The sequence below is a fragment of the Ciona robusta genome, chromosome 14 (assembly GCF_009617815.1).
Source record: "Ciona robusta chromosome 14, ASM961781v2".
In the NCBI taxonomy this organism is placed as follows: Eukaryota; Metazoa; Chordata; class Ascidiacea; order Phlebobranchia; family Cionidae; genus Ciona; species Ciona robusta.
The window spans coordinates 3,107,490-3,134,386 of NC_143248.1; the positions used below are offsets into that span (position 1 = coordinate 3,107,490).

General features: G+C 36.1%; 6 protein-coding genes across 9 annotated transcripts; 3 read left to right on the forward strand and 3 right to left on the reverse strand.

Annotated features, from left to right (window-relative positions):
- Positions 1-622: 622 nt before the first annotated feature.
- Positions 623-5,952, forward strand: LOC149724989 (protein-glucosylgalactosylhydroxylysine glucosidase-like). The gene is made up of 3 exons (XM_089892373.1): positions 623-863; positions 3,197-4,306; positions 4,548-5,952. The coding sequence occupies exons 1-3, from the start codon at positions 752-754 to the stop codon at positions 5,750-5,752; spliced, it is 2,427 nt and encodes an 808-aa protein (XP_089748499.1). The 5' UTR covers positions 623-751; the 3' UTR covers positions 5,753-5,952.
- On the reverse strand, positions 858-3,154 carry LOC149724990 (uncharacterized). The gene is made up of 4 exons (XM_089892377.1): positions 2,506-3,154; positions 2,067-2,259; positions 1,780-2,005; positions 858-1,557 (listed from the first exon to the last, which is right to left on the reverse strand). The coding sequence occupies exons 1-4, from the start codon at positions 3,123-3,125 to the stop codon at positions 1,205-1,207; spliced, it is 1,392 nt and encodes a 463-aa protein (XP_089748503.1). The 5' UTR covers positions 3,126-3,154; the 3' UTR covers positions 858-1,204.
- A 145-nt stretch (positions 5,953-6,097) lies between the features above and the next one.
- Positions 6,098-19,241, forward strand: LOC149724991 (MYCBP-associated protein-like). Of its 4 annotated transcripts, none has more exons than XM_089892369.1 (20): positions 6,098-6,389; positions 7,706-7,836; positions 8,140-8,324; positions 8,729-8,819; positions 9,652-9,838; positions 11,334-11,453; positions 11,937-12,044; positions 12,560-12,723; positions 13,053-13,151; positions 13,714-13,839; positions 14,551-14,740; positions 15,206-15,330; positions 15,820-15,965; positions 16,357-16,471; positions 16,873-17,057; positions 17,451-17,566; positions 17,890-17,931; positions 18,661-18,758; positions 18,835-19,005; positions 19,066-19,241. In XM_089892369.1, the coding sequence occupies exons 1-20, from the start codon at positions 6,254-6,256 to the stop codon at positions 19,138-19,140; spliced, it is 2,610 nt and encodes an 869-aa protein (XP_089748495.1). In that variant the 5' UTR covers positions 6,098-6,253; the 3' UTR covers positions 19,141-19,241. The 4 variants fall into 4 exon arrangements, with proteins under 4 accessions (XP_089748495.1, XP_089748494.1, XP_089748497.1 ...); XM_089892368.1 differs by lacking the exon at positions 17,890-17,931 and adding an exon at positions 18,350-18,412; XM_089892372.1 differs by lacking the exons at positions 6,098-6,389; positions 17,890-17,931 and adding exons at positions 6,639-7,239; positions 18,350-18,412.
- LOC149724992 (adenine phosphoribosyltransferase-like) lies at positions 19,235-20,256 on the reverse strand. Its single transcript, XM_089892378.1, has 2 exons — positions 20,115-20,256; positions 19,235-20,026 (listed from the first exon to the last, which is right to left on the reverse strand). The coding sequence occupies exon 2, from the start codon at positions 20,018-20,020 to the stop codon at positions 19,463-19,465; it is 558 nt and encodes a 185-aa protein (XP_089748504.1). The 5' UTR covers positions 20,021-20,026; positions 20,115-20,256; the 3' UTR covers positions 19,235-19,462.
- Positions 20,257-20,390: 134 nt separating this feature from the next.
- Positions 20,391-24,369, forward strand: LOC149724993 (Fanconi anemia group J protein homolog). The gene is made up of 2 exons (XM_089892367.1): positions 20,391-20,548; positions 20,614-24,369. The coding sequence occupies exon 2, from the start codon at positions 20,622-20,624 to the stop codon at positions 24,057-24,059; it is 3,438 nt and encodes a 1,145-aa protein (XP_089748493.1). The 5' UTR covers positions 20,391-20,548; positions 20,614-20,621; the 3' UTR covers positions 24,060-24,369.
- Positions 24,278-26,894, reverse strand: LOC149724994 (peroxisomal carnitine O-octanoyltransferase-like). The gene is made up of 2 exons (XM_089892376.1): positions 26,726-26,894; positions 24,278-26,530 (listed from the first exon to the last, which is right to left on the reverse strand). Exon 2 carries the CDS (start codon positions 26,471-26,473, stop codon positions 24,608-24,610), a length of 1,866 nt encoding a protein of 621 aa, XP_089748502.1. The 5' UTR covers positions 26,474-26,530; positions 26,726-26,894; the 3' UTR covers positions 24,278-24,607.
- Between the last annotated feature and the right edge of the window lie 3 nt (positions 26,895-26,897).

The following is a 26,897-nucleotide window of genomic DNA, read 5'->3' on the forward strand; positions in this document are numbered from 1 at the left end:
AAAATTAACAATTTTCGCGTGAACTTTTTTGCTGTCAATTAAACCGTGGAGATAATTTTCGAGTAAATAGGAATATAAAAATGAATATATTTTGTTGCAGGAATACTATATTGTAAATTTAGCGTGAAATTATTGCAAGTAGCGTTTGTTAAGGTGTTTTGCAATTAATTGTTTAGTTAGACCAATAAAAAAATGAATAAAACAGTTCAATATTACCTGGGCGTGTTTAATACATAATTACTTTGCAGAAAAATGATTAAATAAAACCAAACTATATAGAATATAGGCAGATATAACATTAGGCATTTACTTGACAAATTCGGCATCTGCGCCAATATTTTTAAAAGCCAATGCCTGCTAAACGAAATTATATTCCTTCCTGGGTATTTTCTTCTGTTTTGTCGCATATTTAACTTCCAGCCTCCCGCCAAACAGAACAGGATACCAGGCGATTTTACATTTGTGTGTGAATCCTTTGTCGGCCGACATTTATTAATAAATTTAACTTCTAACTTGCTTTATCCTCACGTGGCTGGAAAACGACAGTCGTTATTACACGGATGTTCTGTTTCATATTTTGCCCCCAAGAAAATACCTTAACTTCGATGTCTATACTTTTATTTAAAATAATATTTTTATGTTTAAATCGAAACCATAGAGATGTCAACAAAATTAAAATTTATTTTATAATTTGTATTTTGCCTCAAATTTGTTTATTTTTTTGCATTGCGACTTTACAATACGACAAAGGATGGTTGGGCTTAGTGTGACTTCAAAAGAAGGAGGCAATCGACCGAGTGTTAAAGCATCTAGCAGAAACTTCAGCAGACCAAAAAGTCCAATGAATCTTACAGCTGTACTCGGTGAGTTAACTTTATTTTAATGTAATTTTCTCAATAACGAATTGTAGTGCTGTAGTAAAATAAATTGCAAATTATGAATGGAGCCATCTAACATTGCAAAAGAGTATAACTATAAAACTATAATTTCAGTGTATTCATGCAGATTAAAAAAGTAATACCATTTATATCTGATTTTGCCATACCAGGTTAAAGTATCGGACATATTATAAAAAAATACAGTAATAAATTTCAAAATGGACTAAAATTAAGTAAAAATTGCCTGAGATGTTTTACCTGAAAGTTTATCATTGCAAATAAAGGATTAAAATTGCAATGTGCATAGAAAAACTGTTGGAAGAGTTTTAGGTGTGCAATGAAAGTGTTGATAAATAATTTAAAAGTATTTGTGCTTTCATAATGTTTACTCCACTACCATAATGCGTTCCATCATAACTTCTTACTTCTGCGGTAATACTTCGAAAATCCAAGCTTGGCACTTGGTGTAGTTTGAGGTAACTTTCTATCTCAGCAACAAAACGTGTGATTGCGTTAGTTCCCTGTAGTTTGTGGTATGTTGGTGGCTTCAGTAACCCAATACTGAGAGCGTGAACCCATATGATTTTGGGCCAGACTTGCTTTGCTTCACCAAGCATTTTAAATACTGGGTCCAAAAAACTTTGAATTGTTTTATCGCTCTGTAGTTGAAAGTGTAAACCTGGAAAAATTGTGGGTAAAGTTAGTTTTCTTATACCACAGAAATATTAACAAAAAATCAAATACGCAGTGAGTCATACAAAAAATAAAAAAGAGTTTAGAGTATGGCTTATTTTGTCATTTGTTTTTGTGAGTTTTAAAAACATATTGGAGCTCTTTTTAAAAACGTTAGTTTGTTTTACAGTCAAAATGTCACTTTTTTATTAAATGTCACTTTTCATACCTACTCCAAGTACAACATATGTGTTAGGCTTCCCAGATATTTCTTGCACAAATTTAATTAAGTCTTGACTTTGTGATGGCATTCCATAATCTTTATACCATGCATTGAAGTATCGATGCCCACCACATAAAATACCATTGTTATGCCCCATCTCATCTAATGAATGGGCCACAGCAATACTGTGACATCTTCTTAATACAAATTGATTGTCTCCTTGGCATGTTTGCTGCAAGTAATAGTTATATATGTCAGTATGTGGTTATGAAATGTACATACATTAAATTTACGTTTAGTTCCTTTGAAAGGCAAGTTTTCCAAAGACCTCTTTTCAATTCTCCACTTAACAGCAACGCAAAGCCCATAAACATGTTTCGCATAAGAGAATCTCCCACATAATATAATTCAGCCATATGCTGTTGGTCAGAAAGTTCATTTAACACAGCACATGCCTCAAGTTGGGTGTAGTTGACCCATTTGCACCTGCCAAATTTATATAGCTTAAATCTACCATATGATAAGATGGGGGTAAAATGGGACATTTCATTCTCTTTTTTCCGTCCCGTTTGGTAGTAAACAAAGAATATTCACAGAAATAAATAATCTCAACTCTGCAACTCTAAGACAACGTTGTTAAAGTTTAAAACATATTTACAAAATATGAGATTAATGGCCAGGTCATCCCATTTTACCCCCAGTATAATTTAAATTTGTATTTATAAAATTTACCTGTTATCATTAGTTACCCATGTAGATTCAAGTGCGTCTGTATAATACTTCTCAGTGTTCACACACCCAAGGCAGTTGCATTGCTGTGTAGTAGAGATTGCTACACACACCCCACTGTTCCAATCAGTGCAGCACTGCTTGTTACTCTTAGGGTCGCAGAAACTTGCCACTCGCGGCCAATTCTTTTTACCAGCTGTTCCCATTACTTTATATCCACAACGACCATCACTGCGCCATGGTTGTACAGGTATCCCAACTTCTTTCCTATAGTTATCATGTATAGAATCCAATTCCTGCCTCAATGCAAAGTCAATAGGTTTCCGTAATACCCAATTACCCAACGAAATGTTTCTTAACAAGTTATTGCATGTAGGCCGCTTTAAATACGACAACAATTTAGTTCGGCTTGTTTTGTCTCCGATTAAACGGTTTCGTTCTTGCGTTTTTCCAAAGCAAGTCACTCGGTTTGCTTCGTAATGATATTGCAACTGTTTTTTGGTTGCATTTGGATCGAATAATACGATGTAGTCCAAGTAAAATGATAATGCAATGAAACAGACCAGTGCTACATATATATATGACTTGTTTATTTTATATCTCCCTACTTTTAAAGCATCCATCTGTAAAAAAATACAAATTAAGTTTAAACGTACCACTCGCAGCCTAATCTTATAAGTTCTAAACTCTTCAGGATTTCTACTTCTCTTCTGTCTGTTTATGGTTTCACGACGTTACGACGACGTTTTGTCTTGTATGCGATCGGGGCATAGATTTGTGAAGACGAATCGTGAATTTAGAAAAACCGACCCTTACGTACTAGAATCTTCCATTTTGCCCAACGATTCAAGGTTCTACCCCACAGTAGCGAACGGTGTTGTAGGAACCGTCATATTCAGTGATACAATCTACATGGCCGGATTATACAACGGTTACAAAGGGGAAAGCCATAGAGCAAGACTGCAGAACAATATCCCGTATGTATATGTACCTGATTCGACACTCTGGTCTACACAGTTGTTCACACAAGATACGAAAAACGGGATGTTTACCATTTGTCTCTCCGATACAAACGTCATAGTCACGCAGGAGATATACGCCCATAAGTTGCTCACGAATTTACTGGTTACCGAAGTTAGCGTTACTTGTAAAATACAAGGCACTTGTTACGTCCGACTCCACGATTTATCAGGCCCCGTTTCTAAAGACATGAGTTTAAACTCTACTGAGACTTTATTTTACAACTCGTCGTATTGTAACTGCTCAAAAGACATTCCAAGTTCAGATTGCACTAAGTGTCAGTATCTGGGAAGTGCCATACACAAGGAATTTACGACTGTTACACCAGAGATGAATGGTTCTTCGCATCTAACAGTTCACGTCATTTATTCTCAATTCCCAAAGAAACTCACTGTACAAAATATCGGGAACAATTTTACAACTAAAAAGTTCGTTTTCATGTTCGCTGTCGGCGAAACACGAGCAAGCACGATCGGAAACTACATCGTAGGTATGGGAACTGTAACAGCGAACAGGCTATTCCAGTTACATTTAAACGAATGGCTTCGGCAGTGGAACTCTGCTCTAATCGACGTAAAGAACGACATACAATCAACGCAGTATATGGTTTCGGCGTTATACTATATTCTCAGCAATTTCCCAAGCAACAAAAACCCGCAAGCCAAGTTTTACGGAGTTAGTCCCGGCGGGTTACCGAACGGCGGATCTGGTGTTGATTACATGGGACATGTTTTCTGGGACCAAGATTTCTGGATGGCGCCAGCGTTGTTGCCCTTCTACCCAGGTGAGCCTTGCATGGCGCATGTCAGCAATCAAGTCGCGATGTCAACATTAAGACTGCATATCATGCATGATATAAAACCACTGCTGCTTTGGAAACCATAGCAAACGTTTGTTTTAATATTCATCGCTATTCAAACCAAGGCTATATTTTGAGTTTAAATCTTACCCACTAACGAAGTTTATTCACTCGGGTGAAAACTACTAACTGACTGCCTCATAACATCAAATATTTTTTACTATAGAGTTGGTTAGAAAGATTCTGACGTACCGGGTTCGACACCTGGTCGGTGCACTTGCCAAAGCAAAAAGTTTCGGGTACGAGGGTGCGGACTATCCTTGGGAGACTGCATATACTGGGTCTGATGTTTGCCCTGGAGAGAACTACGTAGAATACGAAATCCATGTTACAGCTGATATTATTCACCTTTTAAAGCAGTATATATACGCTACCAATGATTGGAGCTTTTTGGTCGAATGTCAAGACGCAACTGAAGTCACTTCTCGCACAGTGTTGGAACTAAGTTCAGAAATAAATACAACTTGTATTCGGGCGTATGATATGCTGCGGCAGACAGCGGAATTCTGGTCATCCCGTGTTACATGGAATGCCATTAAAGGTCGCTACGTTTTAAACAATGTCATGGGACCCGACGAATGGCACGCGCCAGTGAACAACTCCGCTTTTACGAACGTCGCTGTCGCTCAAAATCTAAACTTTGCTGCAGAAGTGGCAACCAAACTCGATTGTGACGAAGAAAAGGCTCGTCGTTGGCAACTTATCGCTAAATTACTGTATATACCATACAATGAGACTGCCCATTACCACCCGGAGTATGACGGCTTTTATTCCAACGAGACCGTAAAGCAAGCTGATACAGCAATGTTGGGATTTCCTCTCGGCTTGCCAATGTTAGAAAGCGTGCAGTATAACGACCTGAAGGTTTACAACGACTGTACTTCTGCATTCGGGCCTGCTATGACATGGGGAATGTTCGCAATCAACTGGTTACAACTAAATGACACAGAAAATGCGAAGCTAATGTACAGACGACAACTACGTAACATACACATTCCTTTTAACATATGGTCTGAGAACGCCGATAGTTCCGGTGCGGTTAACTTTCTAACAGGCATGGGCGGATACTTACAGAGCGTCTTGTACGGTTACTTTGGTCTCCGTTACCGCAACGGTTCAGTAACTTTAAACCCTACCCTTATTCCACACAGTTATTATAATCGGGAAATGGATATATCCATACACAGTTTCAAATACCGGCACTTTACGTTTGATATCTTTGTCAACCAAACATCAATTAACTTAATACTTAAATCAACGGTCGGATCAAGTTGTGCTTATGTTAATACGTCATCACACACTTACGTCATGTGCCGTCCACAAGAATTGATCATTCAGCGGCAACGTATTCACATTAAAGTTGAGAAATAATGCATTTATTGTTCTAAACTGCCGTACTGTGCTGAGTTAAATGAATGTAACTTATTTATCCTCGCGCATCGGGCAACTATAGTCGTCATATTTTTATTACCCCTATACCTTTCTAAGTGACTGTCTTATATTATTCACAGTGTTGACTTTCTTTCAATAAGGAACCTTCCAAGTTGCAATAAAACTTTTTACAACCACTGTTCCAACTGGCAGTTTAAAACAAAGCGTACAGAACAGCCAGTGTGGCGGATTTAGTAACAAAACACCCGTCTATTGTTTCCATAATCAAAGCATCGCGTCGGTATTGGTTACCTTCATATAACGCTGATGATAAGGAAGCCAGTAAAGAGGACGGTATAGCTCTATAGGTGTATGGTATAAGGTCCACGGATTTCCACCTAATGTATCAGGAAAGAGACCTGACTGTGTTGTTATGGCTAAAATTCAGTAAACTATTGTTGTTATTACGTCTAAGTCGTCGGGTAGTAAGGTTTTGGTATAATGTGGAATATAGCGAAAGCTGGTACTTTGTCCAGTCGTAACTCTGAGAAAAGGCTACCAGGAACTGCTGATACCAGCCATCCTCATACGGCTGCTGCTTCTGTGGTTGACGATGAAAGCCACGCTCATGACGACGGTAACTATATTCTTGTGCAACGACAACTACCCTTTCTATCTTCTTTACTAATTCAGCGATAATTTAAAAAACAAGCATCTTTGCGAAACGCGGCTCGATGAAGTTTAAACGTACACCAGTGTGTATACAGCGCTTATTTCTCTTTAATTTTAATCTCTTTTTAAATCTCTCAATCTCTTGAGATCCTGCCATTGTACCTGGCACAATCTTCAAATAGTTAAACACAATAAAATTAGAACACTGTTACGACAAAGTAGCACGTAACTAGAGTTATATACAGATAGAGCGGTGCACGGTTCTCGTCATTGTTAATCTCTTTTCAACCTGTTCAGGATTTTAAAACTTCAAAACTTTGCCGAAACTCATCGTTTATTTTTCTACCACTCATATAATTCGCTGAATATAGTGTACAACACCACGAAAAAGCATTACAAGCTTAAAATGCTGTTATCGTCTTTCTGAAAGATATTTACCTGGCTCTGTATAGTGTGAACAACGCTGAGTGATGTAGCACCAAAATTCCCCATTTCGTAAGTTGGCGTTACTCTGTTGATCGTCACGCTACGTATGGTTTGGCATGAATAGAAAACTCACCGGTCGTAATACGCTCAGTGCTATTCAAGCAGTGTGTGAGCAGAATGAAAGCTCTTTAATACGTTGACGTTTATAATAAAACAGCTCGCCTCAAACCTTATTGACTCAAGGACGTTTGTACTTATGGGAAGTAGACAAACATTCCGTTGCCTTGAGACCGGGGTTGGATAACCGCTCAGTTATATTGGAATTACAAATGTGCGTTTTGCTTGGAACAGTTAGATAATGTCGGTCGCTTCAAAGCAAGTTACGAGAAGTAAGGATTTTAATTAATAAGAATAAATACGATTTTAAATGTTTATCTCTACACAATTTCTTCGTTTTTTTGTGCATATTCGGCAACGTTTAAATAATGAAATGCTCGTACATATCTTACTCCTGTTCTGTTATATAGTACTGTGGGGTAAGATGGGATACTGTTGGCATCTAATACAACGCTAGTTAGGACCGCTTTTAATTAACAACGCTACTTATGGGGCCGCGAGGATACGGTTATATAATTATGTAAATATTGTTTGTTTAGTTGTTTACTACCAAAAAGGACCCCCAAAGAAAACCAAAACAAGCTATATTTCTCCCCACCCTACTATACGTACTTTAAGTTTGTTTTGAGCATTGGTACTTGATTTACAAGCCCTAAAAGTTATTTTGGTATCAATGAATATGTGTAACTTAACTTCGTGCGTATCTTATCCCTATTTTGGACAATATACGTTCTTTAGATCGATCCAAGAAGAAAGTGTCAGGAACACCAGATAAACCAGGATCCCCTGCCTTTGATCATAACAAGCCGGTTGTCATCAATAATGAAGAAATACAAAGGCTTGCTATCAGAGATGAAGACTTGTCTAAGGTAAAGTGATAAAATATCTTAAATTTAATATTACTAGGCATTTTTTCTAAACAGTTGTAGAAACTTCCGATCACGCACCGTAGAACGTCGTTATAATGCAGTTATGCCTTGCCAATTTATATGTTTATTGTTTTTTAATTCGTAAATTGTGTCTTTTAGTATTCACTGCTCATCTTAAAAGATTGCGCCTGCTCGCTACTTATTTCCAGCCACGTATTTACATTTTACATTCGAACTGATACACGCGTTACTATATATCTATTATCTACTTTACGTTATGCTTTATTCTTTTAATAAAAACAGTTGCGAAAATCGCTTGAAGTAGCAACGATTACAAAAGAGCCAGAGAAAACCGCTTACCTTGTTCGTAAGCCAAGACCAGGACAGGAGAAAAGCGAAAAACCGAAGAAACAAATCGTTGTCGCTCGTCCTGCACCTCCCAATGCAAAACTTAAACCAATTGATTATTCTGGCCCTGCAGGACCAAGGTATGTGTGTATAATACTATTACTAGGTGATGATTAGTGATTCTTAAGGGTTTATATACATTGGCTTTAACCCACTACTCAAGTAGATTTTCCCTGTAACGTGTCATTTTCTTGCTAATTCCCTCAATGTTTTATTTAACTTGATCTTTGCTAGAGATAATAAGAGTGGGGAAAATGGGACACATTTTCGTTGTATTTTCTTGAGTCATTTGGTAATAAACAAAGAACATTCAAAGAATTGTAAAACCCAATCCGCACGACTTCCATAGACTGTTGTTAATTGTTAAAAACACGATCAGGATATTTGAATATCATGTGCTAAAGATGTTCCATCTTCCCCAATAGTACTTTATGTTATATATAGATATACACATATGTACTATGTCCCTGATACTTCATTTCAGATACAACACAGATGGCAGTATCATCCCACACAGTATTCTTGGTACAGTTCGTGACTTTGTGGATGTTGCAATTCAAAGAGAAGTCATGAGAGTAAGATCTTCATTGTAACGCATTGGTTAGGGATAAATAGGATGATGAATAAACGTAGTATATTACTTGGTGGGCCAATATTTATTTGGTAGATTTTTTCCTTTTTTTATGTGTGGCTGATAGCTTGGACAACCCATTAGTGACCACTGTGTTAGAGCAACTGCCGTTAAGTGTCTTGCCCAAGGGCACATTCGCCTACAATGGTAGCAGCGAATAGTGAACCCATCACCTCTGGGTTAATGACAGGCACACCAATCACTTTGCCACAACGCCCTATATTAGTCATGAGTAGGAGTCTGTTTAGATGTTCCACAAATGTTGCAAAGGATTAACATAGAATATTTAACCGGTCCATATTTTACTCAATTTTTGAGATTTTATTTGCATAATTCAAAACAACATTATCATCACACCGTTATTTATTGTCAAAGTTATCCAGTTGCTTAATTTCGAATCCGTGAGATTCGAATCTAATTCCAGGATTCGGTATTCTGTTTAATGACATCATCATCTTCAAAACTAAACTAACAATTTTTTAACATTGAAAAGATTCTTGTGTTTGTGGGACTTTCGAGAGAAAACGTTTCGCAGCGTCTTTTCAAAGGTTGCTATACATTTTGGCTTGGCCGTTTTGGCTTCATTCCTTATTTTTTATAAATACAAAAAGATTCGGAATTCTAGATTCGAAATAAAGTATTCTAGGATATCCTAGAGACCTAGAATACCTAATTATTCCGTGTTGTGCATCCCTAGTTGCTTGTGTTATTAAGTAGCGTTAATGTATAGCATTATGCCATTATAACAAGTAACAACGTTACATATACCTCAACAGCCGGACTCCCCAGCTGCTACAAAGCTTCCTGAGTTTCAACACGTTGTAGAACTTGATGTGGAGAAGTACCAGAGACCTCCAACTGCATACAGAGCCCAAATACCAACTGCTATCAACCAAGAAAAGGCTCTTTATAACTGGAGGAAAAAGATGGCGGAAAGGAAAAGGCAGCAAGGATATATTTCAAGTAAAGATTGTTTGACATAATTTAGCTCCGTTGTCGTATTGAATTAACAAATTTCTGTCTTGATTATGGCTTTGATGATGGAGTCCTGTTGTTACCATTTAAAAACCAAAACTTTCATTGGCCACCAATTAAAAAAAAAACTGTTTGCAACGCAATCTTGTGTAACTCTTAAAATATTACGGCAATATGCTTGGGTCGCAAGGTTTTACCAAACTGTTTTTTTTACCGGGTTGCCTTAAAAACGAGTTGGGAACCACTGCTGTGGTGGATCTTATCATAGGACCTCACCCGTATAGAACGAAACAAATGTGTTGAGATAATGGAGTAACTCTTGTAGTCTAGTCTAAATCCAAGGTGCCCTGTAAAGCCTTGCCATAATACATCATCCATATAGAGTAAAATAACTACTTACTCTTGTGGAAAACGGGGTGACATAACAATAATGATATATTAATAACCTTATTTGCTTCTTTAATTACGGTAGCCAAGATTTAGAAATATTTTAAATGAAACAACGGTAATATAGGGACAAAACCACAGTTGTTAAAACATGTTTAACCAATAAAAACATATTTACATTTCAAAATAAAAGATTAAATTAAGCGTGGTCGCTACACATAACAGACAAACCAACCATTTATGTTTAAATATTATAAACTTGGTCTTCTAATAAAAACAAAAGTGTGCCAGAAGTCACGACACATACAATGGGGGGATTCTGCTTCAAAGAGGATTTACCCAAATGTTGGGTCATGATAATACTATAGGGGTTAAGTGTGCTTTGAGCACATATTTATAATAATATACCTATTTGGTGCTAGTGAAGAATCCCCCCCCCCTTATTTGCTAACCACTAATCCCTATAACCACTAACTACTAACCCCTATAACCACTATCCCCCTAACCATCAACACCTAACCTAGGGGTTAGGAGTTAGTGGTTAGCAAATAAGGTGGGGGGGAGATTCTTCACCTAAATCTAACTTAATGCATAACGATTGGATTTTGTGTCATGTAACTGCAACAGCTGGCCTGCTGTCGTAATGTGTATGCGCCTTGATTGTTTCCTGTAACCCATGTACAACAATGTTTCATTTATAAACAATGCTGGGAAACTTTGCCTTGCTGTAAAATAATTATAATGTTCTTCTCATGTATAATGCTTCTTCTCGCCTTTGAGTTCTCGCCTTTCGTTGGGTCCTGTACTGTATCAGCAGGCAGTGGGAGCCTGGACAGCTAGTTGGAGGCTGGAGAGTAACGTGTTGTCGAATTTATTTTATTTTTGTAACACGAATTGTATTGTAGAATAAACTAAGTTTTGAACCTGAACATGGTATGGAGTCGTACTGTGGTCGAACGGAGTCGTCTTTTTTATTAACGCCACAAAATCATTCATGTTAACATCAAAGTTTTTTAAAAAAAAAACTATTTGTAAAACAGCTTTGGTCTGTGTATAATATGCCTTGCAATAATGATTTTTATGTTATTGAATCCAGGGTTGTTGCATAAACCTTCTGATCGTCTTGTGATGAACCAAGATGATGCTTATCGATCGATGCAGGAAAAAAGGAAATTGGTAGATCGGTCGATACCGGCTCTTGATTATGGGAAGGGATGTAAGTAACATTGAGCAAATTGTTTATTTTGTGTACAAGTTTTGTTGCAGGCATGTTAAAAGTCATTTGTGCTCTTCTAGCAATAATTTCCTAACCAAACTTTTCATGTTTTTTATAAATAGTTTGCCAGAAGCGCATAATTAGACCCAAAGGGTCCTTTGATTTGAGGGAAAGGGAAAACATGAGTGAGTGTAACTTACTTTATTCCGCGTGGCCCGAAACGACAATCCTTTAATATGGGGGTGTACACCTCAACCAACTTATGAGTTACCATGTATGTTACTGTGTAGGTGATTTTTTTTCATTTTTAGCTGTTAAGTGTCTTGCACAAGGACACATATGCCCACAATGATTGCAGTGAAAAGCATTGAACCTATTACCTCTGGGTCGAACATAAAGCACCCTTTTATAAAAGAATAACATATTTTTTATGTTGAAATCATTGAGCTTATAATTTAAACTTATAGAAACAAACTTTTGCAGACAGAGTTGGAAGTGAATTTTGGAAACAACATGAAAGTTTTGGTGACGATTTGACGGGAATTAAAATGTCAATTACTAAAACTGAAAGAGGAAGCCCTGTGGAGTTTGGTAAGTTAAACTCACAAATAAAAGCTTGGTAAAATTACCCAAAAAGTAACATACATAGTGCCTCGTAAGCTGGCACGGGGTGTATGAAACAGAACACTCGTGTTTAACAAATGTCGTTTTTCTACCACTTGAGGCTAAAATAAGTTACATTCACTTATTCAAAATTTGGATGCAGAAGACTTAACCACTTGATTGATTATAGGAGTAAATCTCAGGTTCCATGGTGTGTCACACTGATAAATACAATAAAAACTCCATAACTAATAGGTTTGGAACTAATAGGATTAATTTCTTTTTTACTTTTATATGAATTTGTAATTAGTACATAATTATAAAACGTTAAATGCTTCTGTTTTTTTATATGTTTATGTATCTTATTCACTGATGTTCTTTGATGTGTCATGTACATATTAGCAGTAGATAACTTGTTGAAATATAAACTAAAAAGGTTCCTAGTTTGCCTTTAATTTATTCTCCATCTCATCAAAAATTTGCCATGCACGTTTATAATCCAGAGCACATCGGCAAGCCAGTGACAGTAAGACATGAAACTGGAGCCACACGTGCTGGGGAAGAAGCCAGTGTTGATCCACGAAGGACCTGGCACTCAAGTCGATACCTTAAGCAGCGAACAAGACAACTTGAACCCATAATGAAAGATCTTGATCCTTATAACCCAGTATGTCATGTATTTTTTGTGTTAAAAAACCTGTGGGTTAAACATATAACAATTCACATAGTTCTAGGTCATTTTACCTTTATAATTCAGTGTGTCATGTTTTTTTTTATATGTGCTTTAAAAACAATAAAAAAAAAACACATTACAAACAAGTACTTTATCGAAAAGTTTTGCTTTCTTTTTTTATGTATCTTTCATTTTTTTGTGCTATTCTCTCGCATAATGTTAAAAATGCTTATGATTGCAGTTTTTTTATCATACTGATACTTTTACAATTCTACATGTAATTATGAATTACTTTTGCTTTACCTCTTTATATTTTATAACAGGATCTGCTGCACCTTGAAGTGATTGGTAATGATGACAAACAAACTTTTCATAATGAAGAATTTAACTTTGAAGTAGAATATGTAGGAGACGATAAATATGTAAGTTCAAATTTATGTTATCTAGTTTACTAAATGTTATGAACAGATATACAAACAGTTATCAGTTTAGCTTAGTTCCCATATTAAATCCCACAGATACTGGTAAAAAAAAGAGTATAACTTTTTTTTGTCTCTTCGATTAACTATTACATACATTAATACCTGAATTGTTAAGTAATATGATATTGTCTCATGCCCTTATTTCAACATCACAATCATGTCTTTCCATTGCTTTTCTATTTGAATTTCGCAATACTTTAAAACTTGTCATTTATGTATGTAACTTCTTACTTTATCCATGCGTGGAGGAAAAAACAGTTCATAAACACAGATGTTTTGTTTCATACACCTCGTGCCAGCTCACGAGTTACCAATACCAAGTATGTTACTTTGTGGGTGACTATTTTTTGGGAGATTTTTGCATATATTTTGAGGGATTTTTTTACATGCATACCAAAACCATTCAACATACTGATTTAAGACCCTAGAAACCAGTTGGAGTTCAATGTCACAATGATAATATATAGGTGTCATAATGTTAATATAACTTCCCATCGAACAGGACTCACAGCAACCAGCAGATCCCTTGTATAAATATCCTGATGTCAATTCAGAACCAATATTTGGACCGTCTATTATATTTGATGGCGTGCAAGCTCAATGGGTTGGGTCTAGCTTTGAAAACAAGGTTTGTAGTTAGTGTGAGATATAACATATATTATAGTAAGAAATGTATGGTGTATACGCTGCATATATTAAACATAAAACTGAACCACAAAAATTTATATATATAGTAGGGTTAGGAACATGGGAGACCTTTAACACATAATATCCAAATATCTTGATCGTGTTTTAAAGAATTAACAACAGTCTATGGGAGTCGTGGAGATACAGTTTTATAATTCTTTGAATATTATTTGTTTACTACCAAATGGAATGAGAAAATAGGATCGTCGTATTTTCCCCCACCCTACTTATTCAATATGTATGGGAATACCACCAAGTCTGTTACAACATGGGGGTTATTTTGAACATCATATAATGTGGTATCTTATGTCTATGCCTGAATTATCAAGCATGAAATCGTTGTGGCGTAACAGTGTGGGCAACCTTGAACGTATTGCAATATTTATCTTATTTTAAAGAATGTGGATTTAAAAATATTCCTCACCACAACCTATGTGTGCTGTAATTAAAACAAATTTTGTAAATGTAGCCTGGTTTAATTTTTATAAATTTGGATGATTCTCCTAACAAAATAACACTTAAGGTCAAGTCCGATTAATTTTGTAAAAATATCTTTATTTTGTTTAAAATGGCATCATTGGTCTTTTATTCAAATAAAATTTTACCTGTGTTATTTAACTTGTGTTATATATTCAGTAAATATTCACACCAGGGTAAAGTTGGAGCCGTGGCTCGAGTAGGATTCGAATCTAGCGCTGGTGAACGGACCTCTTCCCATCTTATGGTGGAAAATAATGGAACAACTGCTGTTTATTATGAATGGAGAAAAGTGCCAAAAGAAATTGCATTTGAAGCTCTCAAACCTGATCTATTGCAAAGATTCTACTTTAACACAGGAGAAGGTACTTTTAATGTTTTTAGAAACAATTAATGGCTGCATGGCTGATAAAAACAACCCATTAGTGACCACTTAGTTGCAAGAACACATATGCCCACAATGGTAGCAGCGTAGAGCCCTTTACCACCGCGTCGGACTATTTACATGGCTTTGGTTTATTGTATAGAGTTTAAGGGCCAAACTTTTTAACCAAACTCTTTCATGTAGTTGTTTTATTGTTAGCATGTTATAAGGACTGTAAGTTTGCTTTTGTTTTCCATCTCTTCGTTATGTTAATTAAATATGGCCTTGTTATTGTAACCAAAAAAAATGATAAAAAAATATGTTATATTAATAAATACATGTGCACTGTTCTTGCAAGGTACTTAATTCTGCACTAGAGGCAAAACAAAAAAGGTTCCTCTGTTTTTTCAACAGTACAGATCAGTTGTGAAATTTTGCAAAAATTAAACTCTTATTCCTATTACAGGAGTTATCTTACCTGGCGACACAACCAAGTTCCCATTCGTATTTAAATCACCAAATGCAGGAATCTTTACTGAAACTTGGGAGTTAATGACCAAACCTGCTGTGTTAGGAGGTGCTTCTTTACAGGTGATAGAAGAATTACCTTATATTGTCTTTATTTAGTATCTATATTGCTTTGATCACTCTTTATAAGTATCAGTCAGCGATCATAAATTGAGTAAAAATTTATGACAGGTTCCTAATAGCAATTGCTAGTGTTTCAACAACTGTTGTTTTGTTGCTATATACTGTCTTTTCATTTAAAATATTTCTAAATCTTCGCTACCGTAATCGAAAAGACAAATAAAGGTATTGTATTATTATTATATTATTACCCTTGCACACCCAACAGAATAAATGACTAAAATAATTGTTAGTGTATTAAATCAAAGTGTTTACCAATTTGTATAATCTTTATGAAGTTTTTAGCTTAGTGTAAAAATGAGTAGATTTTAACACTTTTTTCTTACTTGCTAACCATTCAATATGCCTTACCTCTTTTTTAATGAACTCTTAAAACTGTAAAGATATTGTGTTTTACTATTCACCTAAAAACTTGAACATATTCTATGTCAGGTTGTGTTGAAAGGAGTTGCAGTACAAGATGATAATATGGAAGAGGAGAGAAAGAAGATAGAAGAAGAGCTGGAATCAAGGGAGGCGGGAGTTATAGTGAAAAAGATTATTGAAGACATCATACGTGGTATTCAAACTCCTGAGAGGTAAGCTGGAGTTGGTTATAATGTTGGTAGTGTATGAATAATTGTAACTTACTTTATCTTCGCGTGGCCGGGAAACGACAGTCATTATAACACAAGTGTTTTGTTTCATACACTTCGTGTCAGCTTACGAGTTACCATGAATGTTGGTGTTTATTTTTAGGGGACTTTTTTATTATGTATGGCTGATAATTTAGACAACCCATCAATGACCACTGGGTCGGAGCAATTGCCTTCAAATGCCTTTCCCAAGGACACATATGCCCACACTGGTAGTAGCGACTAGCCTTGAACGGGTAACCTGTGGGTTAAAGGCAGGCACGCTAATCACTGTACCACAGTGCAAGTGTAGAATGTATAACCTGGATATTATGCTTTTTGAATTCTATGCTAGGTCTCCATCTCCAATCGATGCTTACATAACTGAGGAGGAAATTTTCATGAGGAAGAATAACGGGAGATATTATGACCATGAAACCATCATGGAGTTAAAGAATATTTACCTGCAGGTTTACAAAACTTATTAATTTAATATTCTTCTTTGTGTAAAGTTGTATGACATGAAATGTTCTGGGACCTGTGGTTTGGGCCATAGTTGTTTTATTAACCCAACATGTATATTCTATCCTGTATATATGAGGTCCTATGAAGAGACATGTCATGGGACTTGGGTTTTAGACTGGCCCATAGTTGGCCCATTAGCCAACAAATGATATATATATACTTTACTATCCTGTTGTTTAGTAAACATTTAACATTGTATCAACTTGTTGCAGAAATGTAAACATATTTTTTAAAGGAAAACACTATTAATGTAATATACTCAGCAATAAATAAACATGTAACATTTTTATGATTTTAATGTCATATCACAGGAAAATTTATGCCATTATGTTGTGTTTTCTACCAGCTTTATGCTGAGGAAGATCGTGAAGGAAAGGAATGGAATCTCTCGCTGGACGAGCTTCAAACGTTTGTATCAGCACTACCAGATGAGGGAGCTAAGGAGGAACTTTTAAGCGGATTAAACGCCGTGATTGGCCAATTATCTTTTCCGCCATTGACACCAACACAAAAAGGAATGTATGCAGCTGGGTAAGTTGAAATATCTTTTCAGCTAAGCTGTAATGAAAGGGAGTCTTAAAATTAGCATGAAAGCCCATATGTTAGGCACAATTTACTTTCATACATACACTTCATTTTAAAAAAATTAAGCCTTCTTCAGTGAAGTAATAAGTTTGTTAAGGTGCATTATAACATCTATTAAGAAATTTCATCAGTGTATGAAAGAGAACAATTTTACCAAAATTTAGAAATCAAATGACTATCGCTTGTTTCTAATTCTTCTCCTAGTTAAACTGATCTCTTCGTTATATTTATTAAAGTCATAAACGAAATTTGTTCTAATTTTATGTTTTGTATTAATTTTTTTTACAATCTTTAGAAACATGAATAACTTTTAGTTATTTTATCCAACTTTCTACTCAGCTACAAACTTTGGCAAGATGCGATTGACAACATAGTCAGTTGTTCAATGATGGTACGTGGTATCATGGGGTTACCTGAGGTCATAATGACAGAAGTAATTGGTGAACCTGAACCAAGTAAGTTTAACTTATTCTTAGTTGCATATTTGATAATTCTCACGCCAGAACCTATGTGTAAAGCCATCATGAATTGTGTGCACTACAATGTCTTTGTTTTAACTTAAACCACATATTAATAAACAAGTTACCATTGTAATAAAAAAATTTAAGTGCCAAAAATCTAAAAATGACGGTTTGGTTTTAACTTAGATTAACTTGCTGTTTTTATAATGATTGTTTAAATTTATAAGGAATTTCTCTATTTTGATAACCTGATTTACTTTTAATGGTCATCTCAAATGGTAAAATACCTTTTGTGACTTATTTTATTATTTCTTCAGCCACTGCAGCTGTGCCTACTATTGTAAAACCTGATGCTAAAGGCAAGATGGCGTGTAGTGTGTTATTTGCTGTGCTTGCTTGTAGTTGTGACATTTCATCCGCTTTTTATCATAAGCATGTTCATTGATAGTTTAAATAACTGAAGGACAGAATTTTATAAATTTAAATCAGTTCTATTTACTAAAGAAGGTTAATATAATACACCAGAGGACTAAGCCACTCTTTCCTTCATGTGGTAGCAGTGTTGCACCCTGGGTTTTGAGGTAATGGGCCAATTCTGGTCTAAATCTCATGTCTCACGGTGCAGCTGCAGGACCTCACCCATGTAGAATAGAAGACAGTCTTTGATAGTTAGTGGAAATAACAGGTTGTCTGACTTGGTATATTTAGCACAGTAGTAAGCTGTCCCGAGTAGCCTACGTTGTAGTCTTGAGAAAGTAACTTAGTTCTTGCTTACAGCCTTATCAGCTACTTCACGTCAATCAAGTGCAGAGAAGTCACTAATAGAGAAGCATAAACCTGGTTCAGGCATTTCTATTTTGTTTCTGTTTTATTATGCTTGTGTCATCTTTTTTGGCTGTGTTTGTTTTAAGTAACATTATTAAAACTGGAAAAGTTGCAATCAGGCCACTTAAACAAAATAATACTGCACTTTGTAATTAATCATACGCTGTGAAACCTATTTTTATAGCTACAAAAAAAAACTTTTTTTGATAACAATATGTGATTCTAACTGACCGTTTTAATAATTTGTTTGAATTTTGGTTCAGATAAAGATGACAAAAAGAAAGGAAAAAAGAGCACTGGTAAAGATTCAAAAGATGATGGCAAAGGGAAGAAGGGAAAGAAAGATGCAAAGGATAAAGATGTATGTTTTAAATTGCATTCCTGGCAACTGTGAAATCATAGGCACCTACATTTTGTGTAATATTTATCTCTTACAGAGACCTAAGAGTAAAGATCCAAAAGCTAAAGGAGGAAAGGCACCAAGCCCAACTAAAGAAATTCAAGAACGGGATACAGCATCTAAGACACCATCCAGCGTTAAGACTATTCCTACAGATTCTTTAGACCCTGTCACTAGAAGAAAACTCACAGAGAAAATGTACAGCCAGGTTGGTGCCAGAAAAAATTAATGTGTAACAAGTTTCTATATGTTTTTTTTATTATTTTAGGTGTATGAGCTGCTACTTGGAATGGTGGATAACATGACACTTGCATTTGAGGAAGTTAAATCTGCATCTGAATAAATTAAACTTGCTAGAATTTTTTATGTTTAAGCTTAAAGCAATATATTTTTTCTAAACAACTTTACTAGCACTGTTTTTAATAAACCACTGTAAATTTGCAAGGATTGAGTTTATGGCGAACCTGTATGTGTTAACAATTAACATCATGGATATTTTTACATTTCAACAGGTAACTAACCACAGAAACATGAATTAACCGCGGCTAGTTCAATATTTTTTATAGAACACACTGCACAGAATAAATTAAAACTTTGCTTGCATATAGAACACAATTGAAGTGGAGCACATAATTAATTTTTCTAACAGAGTATTGAAGCAATGATTAAAACTCATATTGTACAATTGAATAGAAGTCAATCCCAGCTGGCAGCTTTTTTTCACCATTTAGACCAGTTAAGGCAATTACACACTGGCATTGGATAATATTAAGCTTTAGTTTTTTGGCCAGTAAACATGCGGCATTCATAGTGCCACCAGTTGCCAATAAATCATCGACAATGATAACATTTTGGCCATCAGAAACGGCATGATTTTGTATTTCCACTTCCGCTGAACCATATTCCAGGGTATAGTCACAAGATACCACTTTTCCAGGAAGTTTTCCCTTCTTTCTTACAGCCACAAAATTGGCCCTAAATTTTTCAGCTAATAGGGGAGCAAAAAGAAATCCCCTTGCATCGAGGCCAAGTACAGCATCAACTTTAGTTGAAGGATATTTTGATACAAAATGCTCATAGAATACGTTCACAACATCATGACACAAACTAGGGTGTTGAAACAGGGGGAAAATATCGCGGAACAGAATACCAGGTTTAGGGAAATCTGGAAAATCCTGTATCCTTGCTTTTATAGCTTCTATTCTGGGATCCGGTTTCGCCATTGTGATCTGTTAATAAAAAAAAAAAACAATAAAAAATAAATAAACCACTAATGATTAAGACATTTCATTTCAATGTCGTTGCTATAACACGTACAGTACTGCTTAATCGCTCATTCTTTGCCCCACTATATTTGCACAATGTGTGACGGGTGTGTGCCTAAGCGCCATAGAAATGTAAGGTCTTTGTTTGTTTACACTTTACAATCACATTATTAGTCTACAAATTACAATTATATAAAAGGAATAAAACCGTGGATAAAACTCTTTTTTTAGTTATTAAAGATAATATCGGGGCAACTCCGGGAATCTTTGTTTATCTTTCGCGCCTAAACTATCCAAGCGTAACCACGTGTGTTTCATTTGTTTTGCTTATACATAGCGACTGATCACAGTGATTGCACAAGCATTTGAAATCGTTTGTATTTCCTGTACAGGTGTAGCGGTGTTAGAAATGGTCCTGCCTGAAGAAAGTAATATATTGTTTATGTACCAAAATATCTAATTGTGGATAAAGCTTGCTTCTACTAGGTAAATATGAAGTTTTAATATTTAAAGACAATCTGATATTTAAACTAATAGTTCATTTCTTTTAGTACCCACAATGATGGAAGAGAAACCACACGTGGAACTGATGATTGGAGGAGTAAAGATTCATTTTCCATTTAAACCTTATCCGTCACAACTCTCAATGATGAGCATGATTGTAAAAGGTTTACAACGATCAGAGCATTGCTTGCTTGAAAGTCCAACAGGAAGTGGCAAGACTTTGTCACTTCTTTGCTCTGCTTTGGCATGGCAACAAGATCTAGCAATGCGATTGCAGAAAAAAGAAGAATTGTATGAACAATCAAATGTTGACTGTGCTGAAGAAGAATGCTGTTCCATTGAGCAACCCCCAAAGGAAAAGGAAAAAGTGCCTACTATATGGTTTGGAACAAGGACTCACAAGCAGATAGCTCAAATTACTCATGAACTAGCTACAACCCAGTATAGGCATGTAAACATGAGTATACTATCAAGCAGGGAACACGCTTGCATACATCCATTAAATAGTCAGTCAAAAACTAAAAACGAAGGATGTAAAGAACTACGTAAAGGAATTCACCCTGACCTACCTGGAACTCACTGCATATTTTACCAGAATGTCAACAGGCTAAGAAGTCATGCTAGTTTAAAAAACTGTGGCATAACTCAAGCATGGGATTTAGAGGATTTAGTGAAACTTGGAACCAGAGTAAAATCATGTCCATATTATGCTGCAAGGGAGCTGCAGAAGACGGCATCTATTATATTTTGCCCTTATAATTACCTTATTGATCCCAGTATTAGGAGTAGCATGCAGATTGACCTTCAGAATGACATTGTTATTTTAGATGAAGCACACAATATAGAAGATAGTTCAAGAGAAGCTGCAAGCTTTACTGCAGTTGAAACTGATTTAATGAGCACTGTGGCAGACCTTGAACATTTAATTTCTGTTGAATCAAACGTGGAAGAACATCAAAAACTACACTTGGTGTTATCAAAAATGGGAGGCTGGATGAACAAACATGTAAAGGACCTGAAAGAGTCTGCATATGAAACCTGGTCCAAGGTTTGGACTGGAGAAGATTTTATTCCGCATTTAGATGAATGGGGAATCACTGCTGATACATTAAGCTTACTTGTGGAGGCATTTTTGAAGGCAGTTGAAACAAAGGAAGAAGAGGAAGGGGGAGTAGAAGAGGAGAAAAAGGAAATGATCATGCATTCAATGAGCAAATCCTTTCTTGGAGCATTGTTTGATGTCTTGACATATATCCTTGCTTCTTCCAAAAAGTTCGCAGGAGATTACAGAGTTACGATGATACGAACTGCTCAGTTCGGTATTCCTCCTCCAAAACGAACAAGAGATGGCTGGGTTACAATTAACAAAAGAAAGTCAAAGTTTTTTCTGCTTAAACTGCATTTCTGGTGTCTTAATCCTGCTGTGGCATTCACAGATTTGGCAGACACAAGATGTATCATCTTAACTTCTGGAACTCTGTCCCCTATGTCTTCATTTTCTTCAGAGCTTGGTTTAGCATTCCCGATCCAGTTAGAAGCCGCACATGTCATTTCTAATTCACAAGTATTTGTGGGCTCCCTTGGTTGTGGGCCTAATGGTCACAGACTGCAAGCAACTTACCAGAATACAAACAGTTTGGATTTCCAAGACGAACTTGGTAAATTGGTGCAATCGGTTTGTAATGTGGTTCCTTATGGCGTGTTATGTTTCTTCTCAAGTTATAAAATGCTAGAAAAACTCTGTGAAAGATGGAAAAACACAGGTTTGTGGTACGACATCTGTCAAAAGAAGGAAATTGTTTGTGAGCCTCATGGTCGTAACAAAGCAGATTTTGATGGAGTTCTACAAAATTTCTACCATACTGTTGCAATGGTGGGAACCAGTGATTTAACCGGTGCATTATTTCTGGCTGTTTGTCGAGGCAAGGCAAGTGAAGGGTTAGATTTTGCAAACAATAATGCACGTGCTGTAATCACAGTGGGCATACCATTTCCTAACTACCGTGACAAGCAAGTGGAACTAAAGAAAACCTACAACAACTTTCATTGCCAAGACAGAGGTTTACTTACAGGAAATGATTGGTATGAAATTCAGGCATTCAGAGCTTTAAATCAAGCTCTAGGTCGCTGCATTCGTCATAGAAATGACTGGGGAGCATTGATTATAGTGGATGACCGCTTCTGTCAAAATCCAAGGAAATACTGTAAAGGCTTGTCGAAGTGGGTTAGACAGAAAGTTAAATCTTATGACAAGTTTAAAGTTTTTGAAGAGTCATTGGCAAACTTTTGCCAAAGACAATCTAAACAAGAAAATGAGAAAGAGGATCTTTCCCTCACTTTTACCCAAAGTGCATTTGCATCCACTTCAACCCAGATCCAACCTACAGTTGTAGAACCATTCAACCAAAGCCAGAAGTCAAAGATTTCAGATCATTTTTCTATAAAAGATAAACTTGCAACATGCCCTTCAATTGGAAAAGAAAACAAACCGGAAATTCCTAAAACTGAACTTCAATTTTTGTCGGACCCTGAAATCAAACCAATTAAAACTGAAAATGCGGTGAAGCCAGAGTATGAGGCAAGCGAAACTAAACCCAACCTAAGAAAATTTAAATTTAAATTGGAGCCTAAAAACAGTTCGAACCCTAAAATCAAACCAATTAAAATAGAAAATCAGGTGAAGCCAGAGTACGATTCAAGCGAAACTAAATTCACCCAAAGAAAATTTAAATTTGAGCACAAAAAAAGTTTGAACACTGATGCATCGGTCAAGGACAATAAAAATAAACAAAATAATGATGTCATTGTGATTACGAACACCCCTGAAAAGGAGGACATTTTAATTGTTCCAGAATCCCCAGAAATTAAATCCGACAACGAAGAAGATGACTTTAAGGAACCATTTTCCGCCTCAAGTAAAAGATCTAGATCTCGTTCTCATGATTTGAGCAAAAACAACAGAGGAAAAAATACGATTGCTAGTCAGCTTGCCAAAAAATGTAAACTCTCTCTTGATTTTAAAGATGTTGAAAACCCTTTAAAAGAAGAAGAGATTTTATCTATGAAAGAGAAAAAGAAAAGACGTACCAAAAGGTCTTTTAATAACTTTGATGATGATTTACGAGGTTTAAATACTTCTAAAGCTATTCTACAAACTGTTATGTCATGTCTTTGCAGTGAAGTTATATGTTCCGCCAAGGAATGTGACATTACAGAAGTAAAACAGGACTATAATTTGGTTTTATTGTACTCAAGTGGGGACACCTTAATAGCAGTGGATCAAACACTTGTGCCAAATCTATCTTACATGTCGCACACACTTACAAATAGTGCCACATTAAACTGTGCATGGTCGGAAGTAGACAAACATGCTTTTCGTATATTCCAGTGTATAGCGTGTAATGAAGTAATTGCTGTACAAGTAGTGAGCCATGCAACTCTATCTAACAAAGTTCTTTTTATGCCTCAAACTGTGTCTTTGACGGAGAAATAGTATTTTGTTCTTTTTAGTAGAATTGTACTTCTCTTAAAGATTTTTTTGAATTCGTTCGAAACTTCAGTACACTTGTGCTTCTTTTGAATATTCTTAGGATTTTTTACATTTCTTATTGACCTGTCCTATAGTTCTATTTAATTCTATATCACAACAAAAGCTTTTTTTTTTCTGCTAGATAACTGTCTGAATATAACTTTAGTAACGGCAAAGATGTGCACTGTTTCATGATTGTTAATTTATTGTTTCTAATGCTGCATTACACAAAGAATTTTAAGAATACACGTATTCTGCTTAAAATTGTATGGAATTACAGAATCTCTTTATACAATATTATTTACAAAGCAATGTTTTACACATCAGGTAGAATATAGAATGTGATAAGAGTAAAATGCCTTGACAGTTTGGATTACTAAACAAATAGACATATGCACCAGAGATAATTCAGCACAATGTACATAATAATACAATTACAAAATTTGAAAACAGTGTGAGTAATTAAAATAATTAACACCTGCATTTATATTTGCATGTTAAAAGGTATAAATTTAAAGTTTTGCATTGCTTTGCGACAGGATATGAAGCACCGAAATCAGGGCATTTTGAAAGTTAGTGCTCAGTAAACCTGCATTCGTTTCCTTGTTAGAGTTAAATGCTGAAACTGAATATATGATCTTGTTGTCGTTTATTCTGTAGAAGAATCCGTACCCATTATCAACCATAGGAGCCACAGAACCTTGTGCGTGGAAATATCCAACACAGCTTGTGGAGAGAACAAAGTTTCCGTTACCTCCACTTGCAGCAAAGGCAGGGTCAGTGTAAAGCTCTGGGATGGGAAAACCATTTTCCAAGCAAATGTACAGCAGGCCTAACAGGTGTCGGTCGCAACCTTTGTTTTGTAGGCAGTCAGCCATTAGTGTTACAAATTTTTTATGGGCAACTTGTAGCAAGAGTTTAAGTTGCTTGAAAGCTTCAGATCCTGGGTTGGGGTTTTGTAGTACAGCTTTGCAAAAGTCAACTGCTTCTGGAGTACAGCTTCGACATGTTTCTGTTCTTCCATGATAAAACTGTCGTGTCATAGCAGTTTCATATGTTGGGCCAGGTTTACCATGTGTTTTCATGTATGCTAGTTGCAAGCAAAGTTGGACCACAAAATCAGGATGTATTTTGTATTGCTTGAAAGCTGCCTTACCGAACTTTTCAAAGACAATCTGTAAAAGTTCAATGTTATCCTTTATTTCCCTGCATAAAGTAGTTGCTTTGTTTATATACATCATAGAAGTTTCGTCTAATTTAAAGATTAGCTCCTTAGGCTTTTCATAAACATCTGTGTGCCATGGCCCATTCCAGACCCCCTTTGCTTGCTTTATTGCTTGTGTCATAAACTCCACGAGTGCCACCATAACCATGGCATCATATGGAGTATGATCACACAAACATAAGTTGCCACCATTTTCTGTTGTCGCAGAGTTGTAAGACTTGTCATACCACCTTTGACCAGGATCACCACACATGGCTTCGAAACTGAGCTCTGTGTAGTCTGCTGGTGATGTATCATCCAAAGTTGTGATTATTAAAGAGGTTTCTATTTTCTCCAGAACTTCTTTATTCTTCGGGCTGATTGCAATTAAATGATCACGTGCATCAGCCCATGTATCTCTATCCAGGGCGGTTAAGGCAGCTACTGGGACCCCTTTTTTCTTCCTTTGGTTTGAAATCTCATGGATTTCTTTGAACATTGCATAATATTCAGGTGGTGTATAGATCTCACCAGTTGTGGAATTAACACTTGGAATGGAGAAAAAGTAACCCCTGGAAATCACAACAATATGTGTTGGTGCGGTGCCTTCAGCTTCTGTTTTAAATGAATGGGAAAGTTGGTCCATACCACGATGTGGAATTCTACACGTATTGAACAGATACCGAAACTGATGCATGGTTAGTTTTTTTCCATCACCAAGACTGTGTGAAGCAATGAGCTCTCGTCGTATAAGCTGCCAGAATTGCATGAAATGGTAAGTACCAAGTGCTATTCTTTCGAGTTGAGTACCTGGTTTCAGAGGCCAATAGTGTTCTATGTAAGTACCAGGACCTGAGAAATTACCAGTGGCCAGAGGTGCTCTGCCTTCTAGGTAAACCTTCTTTAGCCACCATTCGTCAAGCCAATTCTTATGCACTCTGGACCTTTCAAGCAACTTTTCTTGCAATTTTGGGCCATCTTTCCTCAAAAACTTGTCGCAAATTGCGGCTGTTTTACCAAATTCTTTTTCTGTCAGTACTGCTTTACAAGAATCCAAATATTTCTTAATTGTTTGCTGGACAGTCGGTACAGGCAACGACGGTAAGTTTTCGTCGTTGTAAAAGGTTTTGTTTTCAGCTTTGCTGGGATCTTGAACTAAAGACACGGACGCCATCGCAGCAACGTTAGATCTCAGAATAGCAGCAAAAAAGCTTGCGGTTAGAAATTAGGCCTAGAGGAAAGTTTACTTAAATGATTTTGCACATTGTGTTAATAAGTAACCACAGTTTTTGTTGTTGTTTTTTACGAAAACAGACTCCAGTTGAACGTGAAATTATGTTTTACTAGATGATATTTTATATTTTTAATGGTGGTGGTTGTATTAATGAAGCGTTTGACCATAGTTTAATAGTACAGTTTGACTTACTATGCACAGTATCAAAACACACAGTCCTGTTAAGGTTGCCATTACGAAAGTTTGTGCATTCACGTAGCCAAGTGATTAACGACTCGCATATTCACTGTTTCTTAAAAAGTCTTGTGATTTGTGATAAAAGCTGTTAAAAAAGGAAGATATTTTTGTTCAAAACTGTACATTT

Bases quoted from the DNA above. Each gene is read 5' to 3' on its own strand.
- LOC149724989 (XM_089892373.1), top strand. From the start codon at position 752: ATGGTTGGGCTTAGTGTGACTTCAAAAGAAGGAGGCAATCGACCGAGT. The intron at 864-3,196 runs GTGAGTTAACTT...TAAACTCTTCAG, and splicing joins GAATCTTACAGCTGTACTCG to GATTTCTACTTCTCTTCTGT. The intron at 4,307-4,547 runs GTGAGCCTTGCA...TTTTTACTATAG, and splicing joins GTTGTTGCCCTTCTACCCAG to AGTTGGTTAGAAAGATTCTG.
- LOC149724990 (XM_089892377.1), bottom strand. From the start codon at position 3,125: ATGGATGCTTTAAAAGTAGGGAGATATAAAATAAACAAGTCATATATA. The intron at 2,006-2,066 runs GTAAATTTAATG...TATTACTTGCAG, and splicing joins GCCTTTCAAAGGAACTAAAC to CAAACATGCCAAGGAGACAA. The intron at 1,558-1,779 runs GTATGAAAAGTG...CAATTTTTCCAG, and splicing joins ATATGTTGTACTTGGAGTAG to GTTTACACTTTCAACTACAG.
- LOC149724991 (XM_089892368.1), top strand. From the start codon at position 6,254: ATGTGGAATATAGCGAAAGCTGGTACTTTGTCCAGTCGTAACTCTGAG. The intron at 9,839-11,333 runs GTAAAGATTGTT...TATTGAATCCAG, and splicing joins GCAGCAAGGATATATTTCAA to GGTTGTTGCATAAACCTTCT. The intron at 12,724-13,052 runs GTATGTCATGTA...ATTTTATAACAG, and splicing joins ATCTTGATCCTTATAACCCA to GATCTGCTGCACCTTGAAGT.
- LOC149724992 (XM_089892378.1), bottom strand. From the start codon at position 20,020: ATGGCGAAACCGGATCCCAGAATAGAAGCTATAAAAGCAAGGATACAG.
- LOC149724993 (XM_089892367.1), top strand. From the start codon at position 20,622: ATGATGGAAGAGAAACCACACGTGGAACTGATGATTGGAGGAGTAAAG.
- LOC149724994 (XM_089892376.1), bottom strand. From the start codon at position 26,473: ATGGCGTCCGTGTCTTTAGTTCAAGATCCCAGCAAAGCTGAAAACAAA.